The sequence below is a fragment of the Sminthopsis crassicaudata genome, chromosome 3, assembly GCF_048593235.1.
Source record: "Sminthopsis crassicaudata isolate SCR6 chromosome 3, ASM4859323v1, whole genome shotgun sequence".
Lineage (NCBI taxonomy): Eukaryota > Metazoa > Chordata > Mammalia > Dasyuromorphia > Dasyuridae > Sminthopsis > Sminthopsis crassicaudata.
In genome coordinates this window covers 488714927-488733267 of record NC_133619.1, presented here as the reverse complement: position 1 = coordinate 488733267, position 18341 = coordinate 488714927, and the positions used below count along the sequence as shown (strand labels likewise).

Sequence of the window (18341 nt, the reverse complement as noted above, 5' to 3'; positions counted from 1 at the left end):
TGGTCTGCACCTTCTGTCCTGCAAATTCTTCTGGGTTAGAAAAATAGGCAAGACCTTCCTCTTGAGAGTCACCATTAAAAAACAAATCTCTTGTTACATGAAAAGGAAAAAGGGGGAATAGAGTTGATTGTTCTTCCTAATAACCAGCATGCTCTATGGAAGGTATAGAGAACAGGGCACTGAGAAGCTAGAATTAGTGGAAAGTAAACTTATTTCATTCATTCAATATTTATTGAGGATCTGCTTACATAAGGTACTACAGGTAGGAAAAGCCAGGCATTCAATTGTATCATCAGACTTCACGTGGTAGGAAAGAGCCAACAACATGTGACTCAAGAGGAAGTCAGTCCTGGAGGGCTGTGGAGTGGGCGGCCTGGACAATAGAGGCAAGCTCTGGAGGCCCCAGGTGCCCCATCTCTCCTATGGTTTCTCAGCATGTATAATGTTGTTTTTGTTGAGTAGTTTCAATTGTGTTCAACTCTTCCTGGCCCCATTTGGGGTTTTCCTGGCAAAGATACTGAAGTAATTTGTCATTTTCTTTTCCAGTTCATTTTATAGATGAAAAAACTAAGGCAAACAGGGTTAAGGGGATATGTTTTGGGTCTCATCCCTAATCAATGTCTGAGGCCAGATTTGAACTAACAAATAAGAATCTTCCTGACTCCAGGACTTAGCACTGGATGGCAGTGCTAGATGGCACCAGCCTAGGCTAGGGTGGCATTTCTCCATCTCAAGCTCTGACCAGTATAGGAAGTCCATGGAAGACTGAAGGGGTAAATGAGAAAACTATAGGGGGCAAAGATTCTAATCTGGGCAAAGCCCTTTCCCATCCTAGCCCTAGGTCAGTGGTGTTCTGGGCAACTGTAATCATGTCAGGATAGTCTCTGAGTCATCAGAGACTCTTGGGCAGAAGCTCTGAAAACTGAAAGCCCCAACAGGAATATTGATATTCCTGATAATATTCTTTGGGGGAGGGAATGGGGGTGGAAGTGGCCCCTTTTACTCTCATCCCCACTGTCTAAACTCATGACTCTTTCCATGAGTCCTTTCCTAATTTGCAGGACCTAGGGCCATGTTGAAGGTACGGTCTTGGTGGCCATTCCCTTCTCTTGAATCCTTTGTGCAAAATCCCAACCCAAATTATTCCCACCATTATTCCCATCATCTTTAATCCTATTAATATGTTACTGAACAAAGCTGGAGAGAATTACGAAACTGTCATGACTGTGTCCACTATAAAATTGTGTTAATATGGGGCAGGTAGCTGGCGTAGATAGAGTACCAAGCTTGGAGTCAGGAAGACTGTAAAATTCAAATATTCCCAAATTCAAGTCTGGCCTTAGGCTAGCTGTGTGAACCTGGGCAAGTCATTTAATCCTGTTTGCTTCAGTTTCTTTGTCTGCAAAATGAGCTGGAGAAAGAATGACAAAGCACTCAATACCTTTGCCCAAAAAACTCCAAATAGAATCTTGAGGAATTAGATCCAATTGAAATTTCAACTGGGCCCTCCCTGTAGCATAACATTTCATCCCTTCCTAGTTGATTTGTTATTCTCCAAATCTTTTCCTCAAGCCTCCCATGGAATTCTATTTTCCCAACCTTTATCAGGTTCTTCATGTCATGTCCACTAAATATAGGTATGCCACAAGGTTCTATCTAAACTGATGATGTCATTAGCTTCCATGAATTCTATTATCATCTCTAGACAATTGGTTCCCAGATCTATATATTCAGCCTCAATCTTTCATTTGAGCTCCAGCATCACATAACCAGTTATCTTTTGGACATCATAAACTACATGTTCTATCAGCATCTCAAATTCAAAATGTTCAAATTAGAACTCATTATTTTTTTTTCCAAACCCTTTCCTTCTTCCAAATTTCTCTACTACTATTTTTAAATTATTTATTTATTTTTTAATTTATGGACTAAAACAACAATTTCCTTAATATGACATATTAAAAAAAAGATCATTGCACATGAAACTACAAAACTATTGTATACAGCTTGCTATTCCTTTTAAATATATAACAAAATTATTATGTAAATTTTTTTCTTTTTATTTCCTCCCTTCCCTGTCCTAAAGATGACTACCATTAAACATAAATATGTAACACACACACATGCACATACTCCTATATACATACATATACAAATGTGTGTATGTATATATATATATATATATATATATATATATATATATATATAAAATCATCCTACACATGGTTCTACTTATCATTTCTTTTTTTGGATGCAAATAATGTCTTCCTTCATATATCCTTTGTAGTTAATCTGGATATTTATAATAACCAAAATTTCTTTTTTGCTCAAAAAAATTTTTCTTTTTTGCTCATTGAAAGCAAAATCATCATTCCAGTTAACAGGGTTCACAATCTTGGTGTAATACTTAGTTCCTTATTTGCACTCACCCCACATAATTAATCTGTTGTTAAATCTCTTCTACCTCTACAACATCTTTCATATACATTCCCTTCTCTCCACTCCCTCAGACAACGTATTTTCAGTTCAATTGTTTTTTTTTGTTTGTTTGTTTGTTTTCAGTTGTGTCCAACTCTGTGATACCATTTGGCACTTTCTTGGCAAAGATAGTTGGCAAGGTGGTTTGCCATTTCTTTCTTCTCCTTATTTTAAAAATGAGCAAACTGAGACAAAAAGGGTTAAGTGACTTGCTAGTAACTGACTTTTAAGTAGACTTTAGAGTTTACAAAGTGCTTGATCTCCATCTTCCCCATTTCATCCTCACAATATTTCTGTAAAATAAGTGCCATTATTATGCTCGTTTAACAAATGAGGATATTGAGACTGATATTTAAATGATTTACCTGGGAACACCCAGCCAATATGTATATGAAGCAAGATTTAACCTCAGTACTATATGAACTACACTATTCTAGCTAATATTAGAAACTACCTTGTAGGAGCCACCTAAAGTGGGATGAGGGTGGGAAATGTATAGGGTGTTCAGGGAAGACTAGCACCTTTAGTGTGAGAGCTTGCCAAGCCCTTTTCAAGACTGCTCATTCACCCACTCATCTGTGTTCTAAGAAACTATAGTATGTGCAGTCCAATAAAACCAACAGGGCAGATGGACTAAACAAGGTTAGAGGTAATAGACTTCAAACCTATTAGTGAGTTGGGGAGATAGAGATCTACCCCAAAGTTCTTAAGACTTCCTCCCCCACCCTGTGCAGATGAGGATAATTTGATAGAAGAGATGTAAAGCAGGTTCTGTGGAGCATTTAGGGGTTGGTCAGACCTCTAAGACACCAAGGCCCACTGCATCCTGGGCCATCTGGGGTTGTCCTGACTTTTGTCTTGCCACTGGACTTTGATGATTCCGGAAGACAGAGGGAGGCTAATGACTACAATTATGCCTCACTTAAATCCAATTCATGTTCAAGACATCACCCCATGATGTCACTGGTCCTCTTTGAAAATGAATAACAATAACACAACCTGGGGTAACAAGTGCCTTGTGGTTAATAAAACAAACAAAAACAAAACACTTTTAGAGAATGACAGAATTTCTCCATTCCATAAATATGTGTCAGAGGAAAGGGGAAAAAAGGAACTAGAGTGAAAGACTAAATGGGATTGGAAGTGCCCAGCCTTCTTTCCTGAGGTGAGATGGTAGTTAGGGGGAATCTCCCATATTTGAATAATGGGTTTGCTCATGCCATCCTAGGAAATTAGGACAGAATTTAAAATAAAAGAAAAAAGAGCATTTATATAATCCAGAACAAATTCTTCTCATGTTTTCCTTCGAAATGAAAATGATGAGAGAAAGGAAAGCGGGAATCCCGTTTGTCCGCTCAAAGATCCCATGAGGCGCAATGTTCCCTGTAAATGAATTTACAGGCCTGAAAACCTAGATTGATAAATAAAAGGTTTATTGTAGGAATTTGGAAGTAAAGTTCAGTTAGAAAGACTCCATGGCGGAAGGTGGCCGCTGGGCAGGCAGGAACCCTTACATGGCCGGAAGGATGCCATGTGTTGGGGGGAAGGGCTCCTGAAAAGAGAGAGCTCCGACTTGGCTCTTTTATACCTAGAAGGGGATTGGGGGCAGTTCCAAGTTCTTGGCGGGCTTTTCAGATAGCTCAGATCTGGTGGGGTCTGGGGGAAGCTGAGCAGATAGTGGGGGCTGGGCCCGTATATTCAAAAGGGTGATTTTGACCAGGATTTGTGAATCAAGGTCAGCCATGGGCAGTCAGAGAGGAATCTTAAAGGAACCTCAACTCCCATCAAAAAGACATTAACTGTAAGAACCCAGAAAACAGGATGAAACACTGTTTCCTTTTAAAAGTAGACTTTAAATTCAGCAGCTAAATTGTTTTGGTTTTGCTTAACTGTTTTTGTTTTTGTTTTTTGTTTTTTTTCTATGTTACAGAAGAGGGATTAATGATTCAATAGCCACCAAGTATCTTTTAAGCAAATTTGCTAAGTACTGTGCTTAGCTCTGGGGATGGTAGGAATAAACAAAATAATCCCTGACCTCAAGAAACTTACATTCTAATGGAGAAAAAACATGTCCATGCACAGGTGTAGTGTGATTGGAAGTGGCCTTAGAAAGGAAAGAAATTAATAGCTAGAGATTTCAATGGGGGCTGCACTATTCTTGGGAAATACTGAAGTAAAAACAAAAAGCATCAAACAAACAAAAAACAAATGGCTAAGATCTCATATTAGCATCTTGATTCTGGTATTCACTGTTTCTCCCCCAAATGTTCCTTTTTTTGCAGCAGAACAGAGATACGGTTTAGTAATTGTTCACAGGAATAATGCTAATGGTAATCATTATGACTGTAATAATAATGGCTAGCATTTGTATAGCACATTAGTATTGATTGGCAAAGGGCTTTACATCATTTATCAGGTTTTCATCTTTCCGCAGTGGCTCCACTGCTCCCAAATCTCTATGTTATACTGGTTTCTAGCACTCGGGTCCAGAATCATATTCCAGATTTCCATTTCACAAAAATTGCATAATCTGATCTGATGGTTAGAGGTCACAAGGCAGTCGGACAAATTATAGATAGACCCAGACAAAAGCAGCCTTACCCTCTCCAAAGAAATAACAATGAAAGGCTAACTGGGAGAAAACAGTTTTCTGTTTATGAAGTAATTCACTATCCATCATAGTGACTGATTGATAAAAGCCTGAGGCAGTGGTTCTCCAACTTTTTAAATAGGGGGCCAGTTCACTGTCCCTCAGACTGTGGGAGGGCCGGACTCTAGTAAAAACAAAGCCTCACACTTTGTCTCTGCCCCTCAGCCCATTTGCCATAACCCAGCAGGCCACATAAATGTCCTCAGCTGGCCACATCTGGCCCGCAGGCCATAGTTTGATCCTGGTCTGGATACTGGGCAAAGTGATTCTGGATTAAAATCTTTTCAGCTATACCTACAGATGAGAAGTTCGTTTTGTAGCAAAGAAGAAAGAAGACCTTCTCCCACTGAATTTGTGGAATACTTGTCAACTATCTTATAGAAGCTTCTGAAAATATGCTAGCCCTTCCACATTTGTCCTTAATTTTCTTTTCCTTCCTCTTCATGTTTTCCCAGCTCTGTATAAAATATTCTGAAATCTGAGCAAGTGAGATTTTGTAGCCTTGTTCTAAAAAGAAAAAGGAAATTATTTAACAAGTTCTATAGATTCTTCCTTAAACTTCCAAGACTCCCAGGTCTCTAAAAGACTTTTGTTTCCTGTTCTTCTAGGGAGGCCATCTCTGGTGAAGACCCTGGAGGACTTCAGTGTTCGCACCCTGTATGATAAGCTTGAGGACCAGAACCTACACCTGGCATCACAGCTGAGCAAGCACAGGAATGATGCTCTTGTCTTTTACAAAGGGATTGATCAACAGATCCAAGGGCTAAAGGTTGACCTCAAGAGACTTCTGGCTCATAGAACCAAAAAAAAGGAGTGGAGTTATCCTTTACTTTCTTCTTAACCCTCACTCTTCATTCCTCTATCTGTGGTTCCATAAGAAATAATGTTCCCTAAATCATGTCCAAGTGGAAATTGCCTTTTTTGGAAAAGGCAGTGTCATTATAGTGAAAGGAGTTTTGTTATAAGAGGCTAACATCATCATTTCCTTTCTCTAGGAATTTCTGCAAGAACTGAACCAAGGTTTGGAGAGAAGTAGAAAACTCAAAAGTGAAGGTAAAGGCAAGGTGAAGAAGGGCACTGAGCAGAGTGAAGAATTCCCAAAAAGTGATGTTATAGACTTCCTAGATGGAAAATGGCAGCATCATTTAGGTGAGATTTTGGAGGGGGAAAAGTGAGATCTGTGGTTAGGAGGTCTGCATGGGAAGATAGGACAGTAGGAAAGAGAGTTAGCTTCATCCTTAGCACCAAATCTTTATTTCTGGAAATATACACTTTTTACTCACTCACAGATCAAGCCAAAGCTAGCTCCTAATAGCACTACAAAATGCTATAAAACATTATCTAAGCATTCTAATTCAATAATAATTTATGTTCATTTATTATACAGTATCAAGACATCATCAAGTAAGATATATTAGTAGGGAAGACTACTTGTTTGGGATTCAATGATGAATGAATGAATGATGGAAAAGAATTTAGTAAGCATTTATTATGTGCCAAGAATTTATTATCTTCCAATCTAGGGATATAAATACAAAAACTAAAGACATGTTCTAGACAAATGGGAAGGAGATTTTGGTTTGGAGAGTGATAAAAATAGTGAATGGGGCCATAGGAATAAAAGATAAGGAAGAAAGGAAAACTGGATTAATCTTGGTGGCTGGTGAAGGAGTGAAATGAGTCATGAAACATGACTAGAACCTAGATCTAAATAAATGCTTTTTCATCTTTCATTCATTCATTTATCATTGAATACTCAACAAGAAGAATATATATTTACTTGGTGTCTTGATATTGTATGCTAAATTTAGATCTAAGGTGGGGGGAGAGGAGAAAAGGATTGATGCAATCTCCTTTTAAGAGAGCAGGCCCTAGAGGAGGAGTTGCAGACATGAAAGAGTTCAATCTTTTCTGTCCCAGGGAATTAGTGAGGAGAAATCTAGGAAATGACATGATGAATAATTAACAAATTCCTAAATGCATTCAACAAATGTTTACTAATCATTTGAGGTTCTATATACTAGAATACTTATCAATATCCTCCTCTTTTGTATGGATATCCCCTATTCCTTCCCTAAGCTTCTGGGAGTAGAGAGAAATAGGCCATATTACCAGCACTGGCATACTTTTAGGAATATAGTTGAAGAAAACATCTGGCAGAAGGCAGGTGGCAGAGCCAATGAGAAAAGGAAACACAGTGGCATGCCATCTGGTATTTAGCGAGGGTGAGTGATGATCTGAGCAGGTGGAGGTTTAAAAAAAAAGGATTATAAGAAACATATTCTTATAACAGAGAAAGGCACTTTTCCCTTTTGTCACATCTTATCCTCTGCATTCTGGGTCCCACGGCATGTAGATTTCCAAGCTATAATTATTCAGGCCCCTCAAATGAACATTACAAAACAGGATTGGGGAAAATGGTAGGTAGGAAAGGCCCCCTCAAATCAGATTTGGACAGGAGGGTCTAAATTGAGATGCCACATTTCATAGCATAAAGCCCTGTGTCGGCCAGGCAGGGGCTGGGGCTGGAAGGATGAGACAGAACTTTGAGGATACTGGGAAATCACTGTTGGGTAATCAATCCTCTGCTATAGGAGTGAGGAAATGGAAGAGGATATGCAGGCAGGGAGGGAGCAGACCAGCTGTTATATTTAATTAATTATTCTGGCTTTAACAATGTTAATCTCAACAAGCACAATTGTATAGGTGCTTATAATGCCCTCTAAATTTTTGGCAACCTGGAATAAAACCCTAGTCTCCTGTGCTGAGCATGGCTCTAAACAAGGAAATGGTTTTAGAGACTTGAAAAAGAAGCCAAAGACATTTACATCATTACCTGAAGGAATGGTAATTAGGATCTAGATCCCTCTTTTGTGTATCCAGCATTAGCTACTCATACTACTATGAGTAATACTATTCTCCATCTGCTGCAAATTATACTCAAACTTGTCAACTTTTCTCACTGAAGAGACCAATGAGCATAGAGAGAACTGATCTCTTAATATATGTGACACATAACTGTATTCAAGCCTATATTCAAGACACCTCCACAAATTAGAAGTCCCTCTTTCTAATTCTTGATCTTGTGGAAGAACCAGAGAAAGATAAACTAGAATCAAATAAGGAGTAGAAAATCTTATGGTCTTGGATTATTTAAATAAGAGATAGGTTGAATTTGTGAAAGAGAAATATGGGAGAAATTGAAGAAAATCTTAAGGAACCAGTCTATAGACTAAGATAAATAATCCAGATTCTAGTTTCTTGGTAAAAAGAGGATCATAATCAAATAATTGAGAACATCAGAGAATTAAAGATGTCAAAAGCAATATAAGTAAGAAAAGACAAGTGGAACAATTAGAGTTAAAACAAATTAATTGAGTGGAATGATGGATAGGATAAATTGGTGAAGCAGGATTACAAGGAGGAAAGGGCAGGTGGGTGAGGCTGTTGCTGTAGAGTTGTTATTGAGTCCAAGGAAAGGAAGTTACTGTAGTTGTTAAGCTATTAAGAGGTGATAATTAGCTTTAAAAGTTTTAACCAGGTGCTTAGAGGTGGCATGGAAATTACCTATAAATAGTTCAAAAAACAAGGTTGACATTTTAAAATATTATGGAGAATAGGGAAAATTGTGCAATGGACATGTCAAGTGTGTGATGTTTATATTTCTTCCATAACCTAAGAGCTATTATCTATGCTCTAAGTATAGACTGATCTCTCTATTACTAGTGAAAAGATGAAGGACCTCAAAGAATGGACTCCATGTTTCTGGTTACTAAGGGAAAGGGAAGTGTTTCTAAAAGAAACAGAATAAAGACTTCAATCAGAAGAAAGAAAATATGAGATGAAGGGAATATTTGGCTTTATCTTTGTCAAAATACTAGAGAGTGAAAGAGTATACAAGGAGAAGAAAAGGAAGGAAAAAAGAAAAAAAAAGCACAATTATTGGAGCTCAAAAACAGATTCAAGGAGTGTTTTTTTTTTTTGAAGATAAGTTGCTGAATTTTGAGATGAAAAGAAGCTATTCATCCTCCCAGGTATGAGATAGCAAAAACCACAGAAGCTGTCAGCTAAGAGACCATCCAGTCAGGCTGAGAGAAAGAAGATCAGCTATTTGGTGAGACAGAAATACTCAGGCACCTACTTGTTAACCTGATCATAATAGAGAAATTGTTGACTTTCAAGGCCTGACATAGTTTGTTCCAAGATTTGTGAAAATGAATAACTACCTATTACTTTTTAGTCGTGTAGGACACAAATGGCACTATCACCAAAAAAAACCAAAAACAAAAACAAAAACCCAAAAAACTACAAATGTATTGACAGTGATTATGATACTTGGACAAGAAACTAAAACCACAAGGACACAAAAAAATTGGATTTTACTGACTGTTGCCTATTAAAGGAAAGAGAAGCAAAAGGGAAAAAATAATTTAGGAGGAAAAATACTATCTTAGAAAGGGATTTCAACTTATAAACCAATGCTTAAAATAGGGGGAGGATTAATTCCTGGACAAAAATGTAGTATATCTAACAAAAGCTGGTAAAAATGTATGTGCTCAATGTCTTTCAAATCTAATCAAAAGTTTTAAGTTAAAAATAATAGAGGAAAAAAAGACCACATATAATATATATTTGTGTGTGTGTGTGTGTGTGTATACCATAAGCAAAACTACATAGTAGGGAGAAGAATATTAATTATTATACCCAAAAACACCCATGGGACAGAATCAAAGAATGGAAATAATAGTGAAACCTATGGTCTCAAATGCTATATATATATATAAATGCCCCAAACTAAGGCAGTAAACAAAAAATGCAAATTTGACTTCATAATAATTACTGAGACTTGGTGGAGTGAAACCCATGACCAATTCAAAAAGTGTCTGGTGAACATCTAGAAAATAATTACCACACTTCAACATGACTTCAACAAAAAACAGGTCATTCCAGATTAACTTCATTTCCTTTTTTAACAGTATTACTAAACCAGTGAATCACAGAAATGTTGTGGATCTAGTCCACCTAGATTTTGGCAAAGCTTTTGATAAAATGCCTCATGCAATTCCTGTGAAGAAGGGGGAAAAATATAGATTATACTAGGACTTCTTAAACTCTTACAACTAGCAATTCTTTTTTGCCCAATAAATTTTTATGTGATCCCAGGAATATATCAAATGAGTATACAAATCAAACATTTATGATAATAAATCATAATTTTGCAGCCCCCACATTAAGTAACATGACCTCAAATGGGTTAACAACTCACAGTTCAAAAAGCGTTGGATTAGATAATACTACTACTAGATGAATTTCAAATGAGGTAGATAGCTGAACTCAAATAATAATTTGATGATGGTAGTTCAATGTTAATGTGGCAGGGGGCTCTAATTAATTACTGCCCAATTCTATCCTTGGTCCTCTACTACTATCTAACTTTTTTTTTTCAATGCCTGAGAAAAAGGCACAAGAAACATACTTATCAAATTTGTAGATGACATAAAGATAGCTAAAACACTGAATCTAAAAGGACCTTGATTAGCTAAAAAGTTGGCCTGAATCTAATAAAATGAAATTTAATAGGAATAAATGTAAAGCCTAACACTTGGACACACATTCTCAAGAGTATAAAATGGGGAGTTATGGATAGATAGCAACTGTTCTAAAAAAAATCTCAGGTTTTTGGTGGCCATATGCTGTTTCCACATAGCTATTTGCATGTTATCTCTTTCTTTAGATTATGAGCTTCTTGAAAGTAAGGATTATCTTTTGCCTTTCTCAGTTTTCCAAGGATTTAGTACAATGCCTAGTAGCTAATAGGTCCTTTATTAATAGGTGACCACATCACCAATGTCACCAATAAAAGTCAATTTGATCTTGAGCTTCATTAAAAGAGGTAAAGTTTCATGAATAGGAAAGTTATAATTCCACTTTATTTTGCCTTCATTATATCATCAAGAGTGCTGTATTAGTTTTAGGTGCCTAAGAAGGCTATTGATAAGTCAGTCTGTTGATAAGCATTTATTAAGTACCTATGTGTTAGGCACTGTGCTAATTGTTGGAACAACAAAATGAGTCAAAAAAAGAAGTTCTTTCCACAAGGAGTTCAGACTCTAATGGTGGACACAACAAACAATTATATACAAATAATATACAAACATACATATATGCATCATATATGTATGTTATATATGATAAATTAAATATAATACACACACACACACACACACACATATATATATATATATATATATATATATATATATATATATATATATATATATATATTAAAGTTAATCAACAGCAGGAAGGGATTAGAATTAAAGGGAATCAGGTAAGGCTAAGATCTGAAAGAAGGCAAAGAAACCAAGAGACAGTGATGAGGAGGAAGAGAATTCTAGGCATAGGGGCATTCAGTCAGTGAAAGTGCTGGAGATGAAGTGATTTATGGGAGGAAGAACAAGAATGTCAGTGCCTCTGGTTCATATAGTATGTGGAGGAAAGTTAAGTTGTAAGAATATTGAAAAAGTAGAATAGGGCCTGATTGCAAAGGATTTTTTACCTCAAACAGAGGATTTTGTATTTGATCCTGGAGGTGATATAACTAACAGAAATTTATTGACTAATGGGGTGACATGGTCAAATCTGTGCTTTAGGAAGTTTAATTTGACTAATAAATGAAAGATGGACTGAAAGGAGAAAAGCCATGAGATAAGGAAGATCAGTCAATAAGTTATTGCAAAAATCCAGGCATGGAGTGTTTTAGTATATAGGTGAGGGCCTATACCAGAACAGTGCAGTGTCAGAAGAGAAAAGGGGGTATATACAAAAAATATTGCAAGGTAAATTCAACAGACCTTGGCAATAAATTGGATATTGAAAGGAAAGGGAGAGAGGAGAAGTTAAAGACAGTAAAGAGAAGAATATGCATCAATTCATACAAACTGATGAAAAGTGAAATGATCAACTGTGAATGACTTAACTATTCTCAGCAATGCAATGATATATTTGCAACCAGAGAAAGAACTGATAAATAGAAGTATGTATGGAATGATTTACATACGTATATATAATTTGTGTCTAGAAGTAGCCATGGGTGGGTGGCTGATATGAGAAGGAAAAAAAAGAAATTTACATAACTTTGTTATATATTTAAAAGGAATATGAAGTTGTGCATAATAGATTTGTGATTTTGTGTATGATACTTTTATTATACGATTTTAAAATTATTTAATATTTTACTTTTTTCCAATTACATGTAAAAACAATTTTTGACATTTTTTAAAATTTTGAATTCCAAATTCTTCCCCCTTCTCCCTTCTTACCCCTTCATTGAAAAAGCAATCAATTTGAGGTAGGTTATATATGAAGTCATAAAAATATTTTCATATTAATCACATTATAAAATAAATTATTAACCCCCCCCAAGAAAAAACAAAATCAAGAAAAATAAAGTTTAAAAAGAAGTATGCTTCAATTTACATTCAGACATGGTTATTTCTCTGGAGATAGATAATATCTCTCATTGCAAGTCCTTCAGAGCTGTCTTAGATCATTACTGAGAATTAACTAAGCCAATCACAGCTGATCATCTTACAATATTGCTGTTATTGTGTACAATGTTCTCCTGGCCTCTATTCATTTCATTGCATCAATTCATGGAAGCCTTTCTAGGTTTTTTTGAGAGTAGCCTATTAATCATTTCTTATAGCATAGTAGTATTCCTTCACAAACATATACCACTTGTACAACCATTCCTCAATTGATGGATATCCTCTCAATTTCCAGTTATTTACCACCAAAAAAGAGCTGCTATAAATATTTTTATACATATATTTCCTTTTCCTTTTGTTGTTTGCTTCTTTGGGGATGCAGACTTAATAGGGGTATTTGCTAGATCAAAGGGTATGTATGGTTTATGGTCCTTTGGGCATAGCTCTAAATGAATGGTTGAATCAATTCACAATCTACCAATAGTTTTTAATGTCTCAATTTTCCTACATCCCCTCCAACATTCTTCAATTTCCTATTCGCCATTCTAATAAGTTTGAAGTGGTATGTCAGAGTTGTTTTAAATTGCATTTCTCCAATCAATAGTGATTTAGAGCATTTTTTCCTATAACTTTGATTATTTTATCTGAAAGCTAATTATCCATATCTTTTGATCATTTTTCAATTGAGGAATGATTCTTATTTTCATAAATTTGACTTGGCTGTCAGGCCTGTATCAGAGAAGCTTGCTTCAATTTTTTTTAACAGTTATGATGGCTAACTCTATTTCCCATCATGCTACTTCCCCCCCTCCCTATTTATTCTTTTTTTCTCTCTCTCCTTTTATCCTGCCCTACCTCAAAGGTATTTTGCTTTTTATAACTACCTCGCCCAATTCATATTTTATAAACATCCTCTTCTCTTATCTGTTTTATAAAGCCCCTCTTCTCTTATTCTCTTCCACTCCTACTTTCCTATAGTGTAAACTAGATTTTTATACCCAATTGAGTATGTGTTGTTCCTTCTTTGAACCAATTCTGATGCGAATAAGGTTCAAGTGTTCCTCTGCAATCTAACAGCCTTTTCTTGCTTTTTTATGTGAGATAATTTACCTCATTCCTCTTTCTCACCCCTTAATTTTATTTTTAGATACCATCCCTTCATATTCAACTCACAACTGTGTCTTCCATCTATCTATATTCTTTCTAACTGCCCTAACAATGAGTTTTTATAAGCTACAAGTATCATTTTCCCATGAAGGAAAGTAAATAGTTTAATCTTATTAAATCCCTTTTGACTTCCCTTTCCTATAGATCTTTTCATGCTTCTCTTGTGTCTTGTATTTGAAAAATCAAATTTTCTGTTCAATTTCATCAGAAAAGTTTGAAATTCCTCTATTTGATTAAATTTCCATCATTTTCCCTGAAGGAGTAAACTCAATTTTGATCAATAAGTAGTCCTTGATTGTAATCCTAGCTTCTTTGAATTCCAGAATATCATATTCCAAGCCCACAATCCTTCAATGTAGAAGCTACTAAATCTTATGTTAGCATGATTGTGGCTCCACAATACTTGAATTGTTCCTTCTGGATGCTTGCAATATTTTCTTCTTGACCTAAGAGCTCTGGAATTTAGCTATAATATTCCTGGGAGTTTTCATTTTGGTATCTCTTTCAGGAGATGATCAATGGCTTTCAATTTCTATTTTGATCGAGGGTTCCAGAATATCAGGGTAATTTTCCTTCATAGTGTCTTAAAAGATGATATCTATAATCTATTCTTGATTGGTTTTAAAGTAGTCCAATAATTTTTAAATTATCTGTCCTAGATCTATTTTCCAGGTCAGTTGTTTTTCCAATGAGCTATTTCACATTGTCTTCTCTATTTTTCATTCTTTTGGTTTTGTTTTTATTGTTTATTGATTTCTCATAAAGTTATTAGTTTCCATTGTTTAATTCTGATTTTTAAGGAATCCTTTTCTTTAGTTCTTTAGCGAGCTTTTGCACTTCCCTTTCCATTTAGCTAATACTACTGAGAACAGCAAAGTCATTCATAGCTGGTCATCCCAGAACATTGATATTACTTTGTATACAACACATTTCACTTTGTTTGAGTTCATAGAAGACTTTCCAGGTTTGTTTGGTTCTTTTCCTCATGAGAGCATCCTGCTCATCATTTCCCATGGAACAATAATATTTGGATGTAGGAGTTTTAACTTTGTTATTTTCTTCGGAGTGTATGTTTTGATCTTCTTTGTCATCATAGTAACTTTCTATGGTCAGATTTTTTTTCTATTGCTTGCTCTTTTTCCTAATTTATTTTTTGACTTTTAACTCTTTGCTAAAGTGGGGCTATACTGCCAAGATGGAGGATACATTGTCCCAAACTTCAAGGATTTTGTGCAGCTATTTTCAGAGGTAATTCTAGGAATCTGACTTTTCAGTCCTTCCAAAATGGTATGATTAAAGAAGATATGTGTTTACTATTCTCTTGGTCTCTATTCTTTTCTGTGAGTTACCACAAGTATTCTTTTTTTGCCTTGGAATTGTGATAAAGGTTCTCAATTTACTACAATTGACCACAAGCTCTAGTGTGCTAGTGCTCCTCCTCACCTTGGGATGAGCTAAGCAAGAATTCTGCCCCTAGTGCCAGCAAAAAGAATCCTGCAATCTCTTTCAACCCCCTTACTTTTGTGGGCTGATCATTGTGTGCAGTCTCTGCTACTGCTGAATCAGTGACTCCCAAAGCTTGTTCCTAATTTTTATGGTCTTGTCTGTGCTGGTGTAGCCTGCACTGGACACTGCTCCAATCTCAGTCTGATACAACAGATCTTTCCTGCCAACTTTGTAGGTTGTCTTTGGCTGGATAATCATTTCACACAGTCATTTTGTGGGTGCTACTACTTCAGAATTAGTTTTAGGACACTATTTTAAAGTGATTGAAAGGATTTGGAAAAGGATTTGGAAAGCTCAGGCAAATTCCTGCCTTTTCTCTGCCATCTTGCCTCCAACACTATTATACAAAGTTATGGAAATGCTTGTTTTATCCCATAAATTAAAAATAGATACACAAGTTAGAAAAAAATTAATTCAATGATCCAAGGAAAAATAATAGAAGACATTATGTATTCTAGCATGGGTGCCTGAAAAGATGGTGGTACCCTTGGCTGTAAAAGGAAAGTTCAGAAGAGGGAAAAGTTTGAGTTCAGTTTCATACATGTCATATTTAAGATATCTACAGGACATCCAAGTCCAAAGAGAAGTCAAGAAGGATAAATTTTGAAAAAAAGTCCTTTAGGTTTGATAATTTAAAAAGAAAATTATTGGCAATTGAAAGTACAATTTTAATTTAGTAAGACAATAGTGTAGATTGAAGAGAGTTAAGATTGAAAAAAAAAAGTGGAGGTTCCTATTTTAGATGACTTTCCTAAGATGTTTAGCCACAAAAGGAGGAAAGATATTAAAATGATATCTAGGTGGGATGAATGAATCAAGAATTATTTTTTTCAGCATGAGGAAGACCTGGAACATTTGTCAGCAGACGGGAAGAAGTCAGTAGCTAGAGGAGACCGAAAAGTAAGAGAGTTGGAATGATAGAGACAGCAAACTACTGGAGATGAAAGGATAGAATGGGACTACTTGTGTATGTAGAGGAGTTTGTCTTGGCAAGAAGAAGGCCTACCTCTTCAAATGAGATGCGGGAGAAAGATATAGTAGCAGAAATGTGAGTGAGAAATGTCAGAGATAAAGAGGTAGAGGGAAAAGGGAGCTGCTGCAAAAGGTCTCTTTTTTTTTTTCAATGAAATATGAGCCCTGATTCTCAGTTGAGAGGATAAGGAGAAGGAGAAACTGGGAGCTTTGAAAAGGTTTGAGAAAAAAAAAAAAAACAACAACACTGGTAAGTATAATAGAGAGTTGCAGAAATGTAAAAAGTTTGCCTTGTCATAGTTAAAGATCGCATTGATGTCATATACCATAAATTTGTAGTAGAGCCAGTCCCACTGATTCTATAAAAGGCATTCTATAAAATTCCCTACTTCTTCCTAAAAGCTGTCCCTGATCACCCCAGCCCACATTTCTTTAACTTCTTACGACAGGAATGTGATATATTGCTTATTTAGCACTATAAATCACCCTATAATCTTGGTTATGTTTTAATGTTACAATTTAATTATAACTAATTAATTGTAAATTCCTTCATACTCAAAATTATGTCTTTAATGGCCTACCTCTACTTTCACAAGATAGGTACCGATTAATGGCTCCAAGGACTTATCAATCTTCTTTCTAGAATGCTTTAATTGCAACCGTCCTCAGTGACAAAAGGACATATTAGCTGCCCTCTCAAGGCCCCTGAGATTCTGAGATCCTTGGGCAAAGGAACAGATGTCCAGTGCAAATACAGGGTTCAACTTTATCAAATAGAACTCAAATTACTTCACCCTTTGGCAACTTTCACCTTCCAGGTGTGTCAATGATTCTTCCTGGCAATCTCCTTATCATTTTCCAGTCACTCATGATAACAATCTATTGGTATGCATATTCAATGCATGGATCTTAACACTCAAGCTTCCTGGGATGAAACAGTATATATTAAGGCCTTCTCAGGCAGGAGGAGCCAAGTTTTAGCCAAGTAGGACAGATAAGTTAGAAAAACAGTGCTATACCAGCTAGGGTGTTAAACACCATGGTTCAGTGGAGGAATGGATTTGGACTCAAGAAACAAGTTCAGTACCCAGTTCTGCCACTTACTACTTACCACTTATCTTGGGAACATCATTCTTTACATTTAAGAGATATCCCCAAGCTCACATGAATTGGTAGTTAGCCTTTCTAGGCCCCCTTTCCTTATTTATAAAAGGAAGAGGTTTCTATTGACTATTTACTCTTCTGTAAAACAAGAAGATTGGATTAATCTATTTCTGAGACCTCTAACACTTCTAAATCTAAGATCTTAGGATCCTTAATTACTCCCAAGAAAACTGTGCCTTTAACACCACGTCAAATACCCAAAGTTCCTAAGTTTCAAAGTCCAAGTGTCACATGACCAGGACAAGGCATCCCAAGGCAAACTGCACATATGGCTTATCTTCTGAGTTTGCTCCATTCCTTACATCTTGAGATGAAGGTATACAATTGGCACTAAACTCAAGATATAAGATCAGTCTAGTTTCTAAGGACACAGTTACTATGTGCTCATTGAACCAGACTTTCAGACAAACATTCTCATTCTAACTCTCCCAAGTTTGGGTTTTTTTGTTTTTGTTTTGTTTTGTTTTGTTTTTTGTGACCATCTGTACCAATTCTGTCCTCCAACAAACTGACTCCACTCATTCTGTGCCTTCTTTGTTACTTCTGGAGTTAAAAATATATGTGCTGATGCTCCTTTGAACACTTGTCCTCCCAATTCATCAGCTTCTTCAGTCTATACCATCTACATCTTCATTTTACCTCAGACACTTATGGGAAGACTGCCTTAGATCTTATCACTATGCCCTATCTACGAGATCACCTCTGATTACAATCTCCAGGACACTAGAACACAAGGATCCCAGTCAACTAGAACTAACCCAGTTCTCTAGCTGGGAAATTTTCATCTCCTATTCCCCTCATGCCTGTGATTCTACATTATCTTCCCAAGGCAACAATGCAGAGGGCTAGAACTGAGCAGATGCACTTGGATAACAGAGCACTTAAGGCTAATTACCAATTGGACAATTCTCTAT

The 18341-nt window shown here is 36.2% G+C and overlaps 1 protein-coding gene across 1 annotated transcript in view; it reads left to right on the top strand.

The window, feature by feature from the left end:
• Positions 1 to 18341, top strand: part of LOC141563111 (uncharacterized) — an 87846-nt gene that overhangs the window by 37802 nt on the left and 31703 nt on the right. The window contains exons 19-20 of the mRNA XM_074303744.1: positions 5737 to 5897; positions 6124 to 6277. Coding sequence (XP_074159845.1) covers positions 5737 to 5897; positions 6124 to 6277 — 315 coding nt within the window. The remainder of the gene's footprint in view (positions 1 to 5736; positions 5898 to 6123; positions 6278 to 18341) is intronic.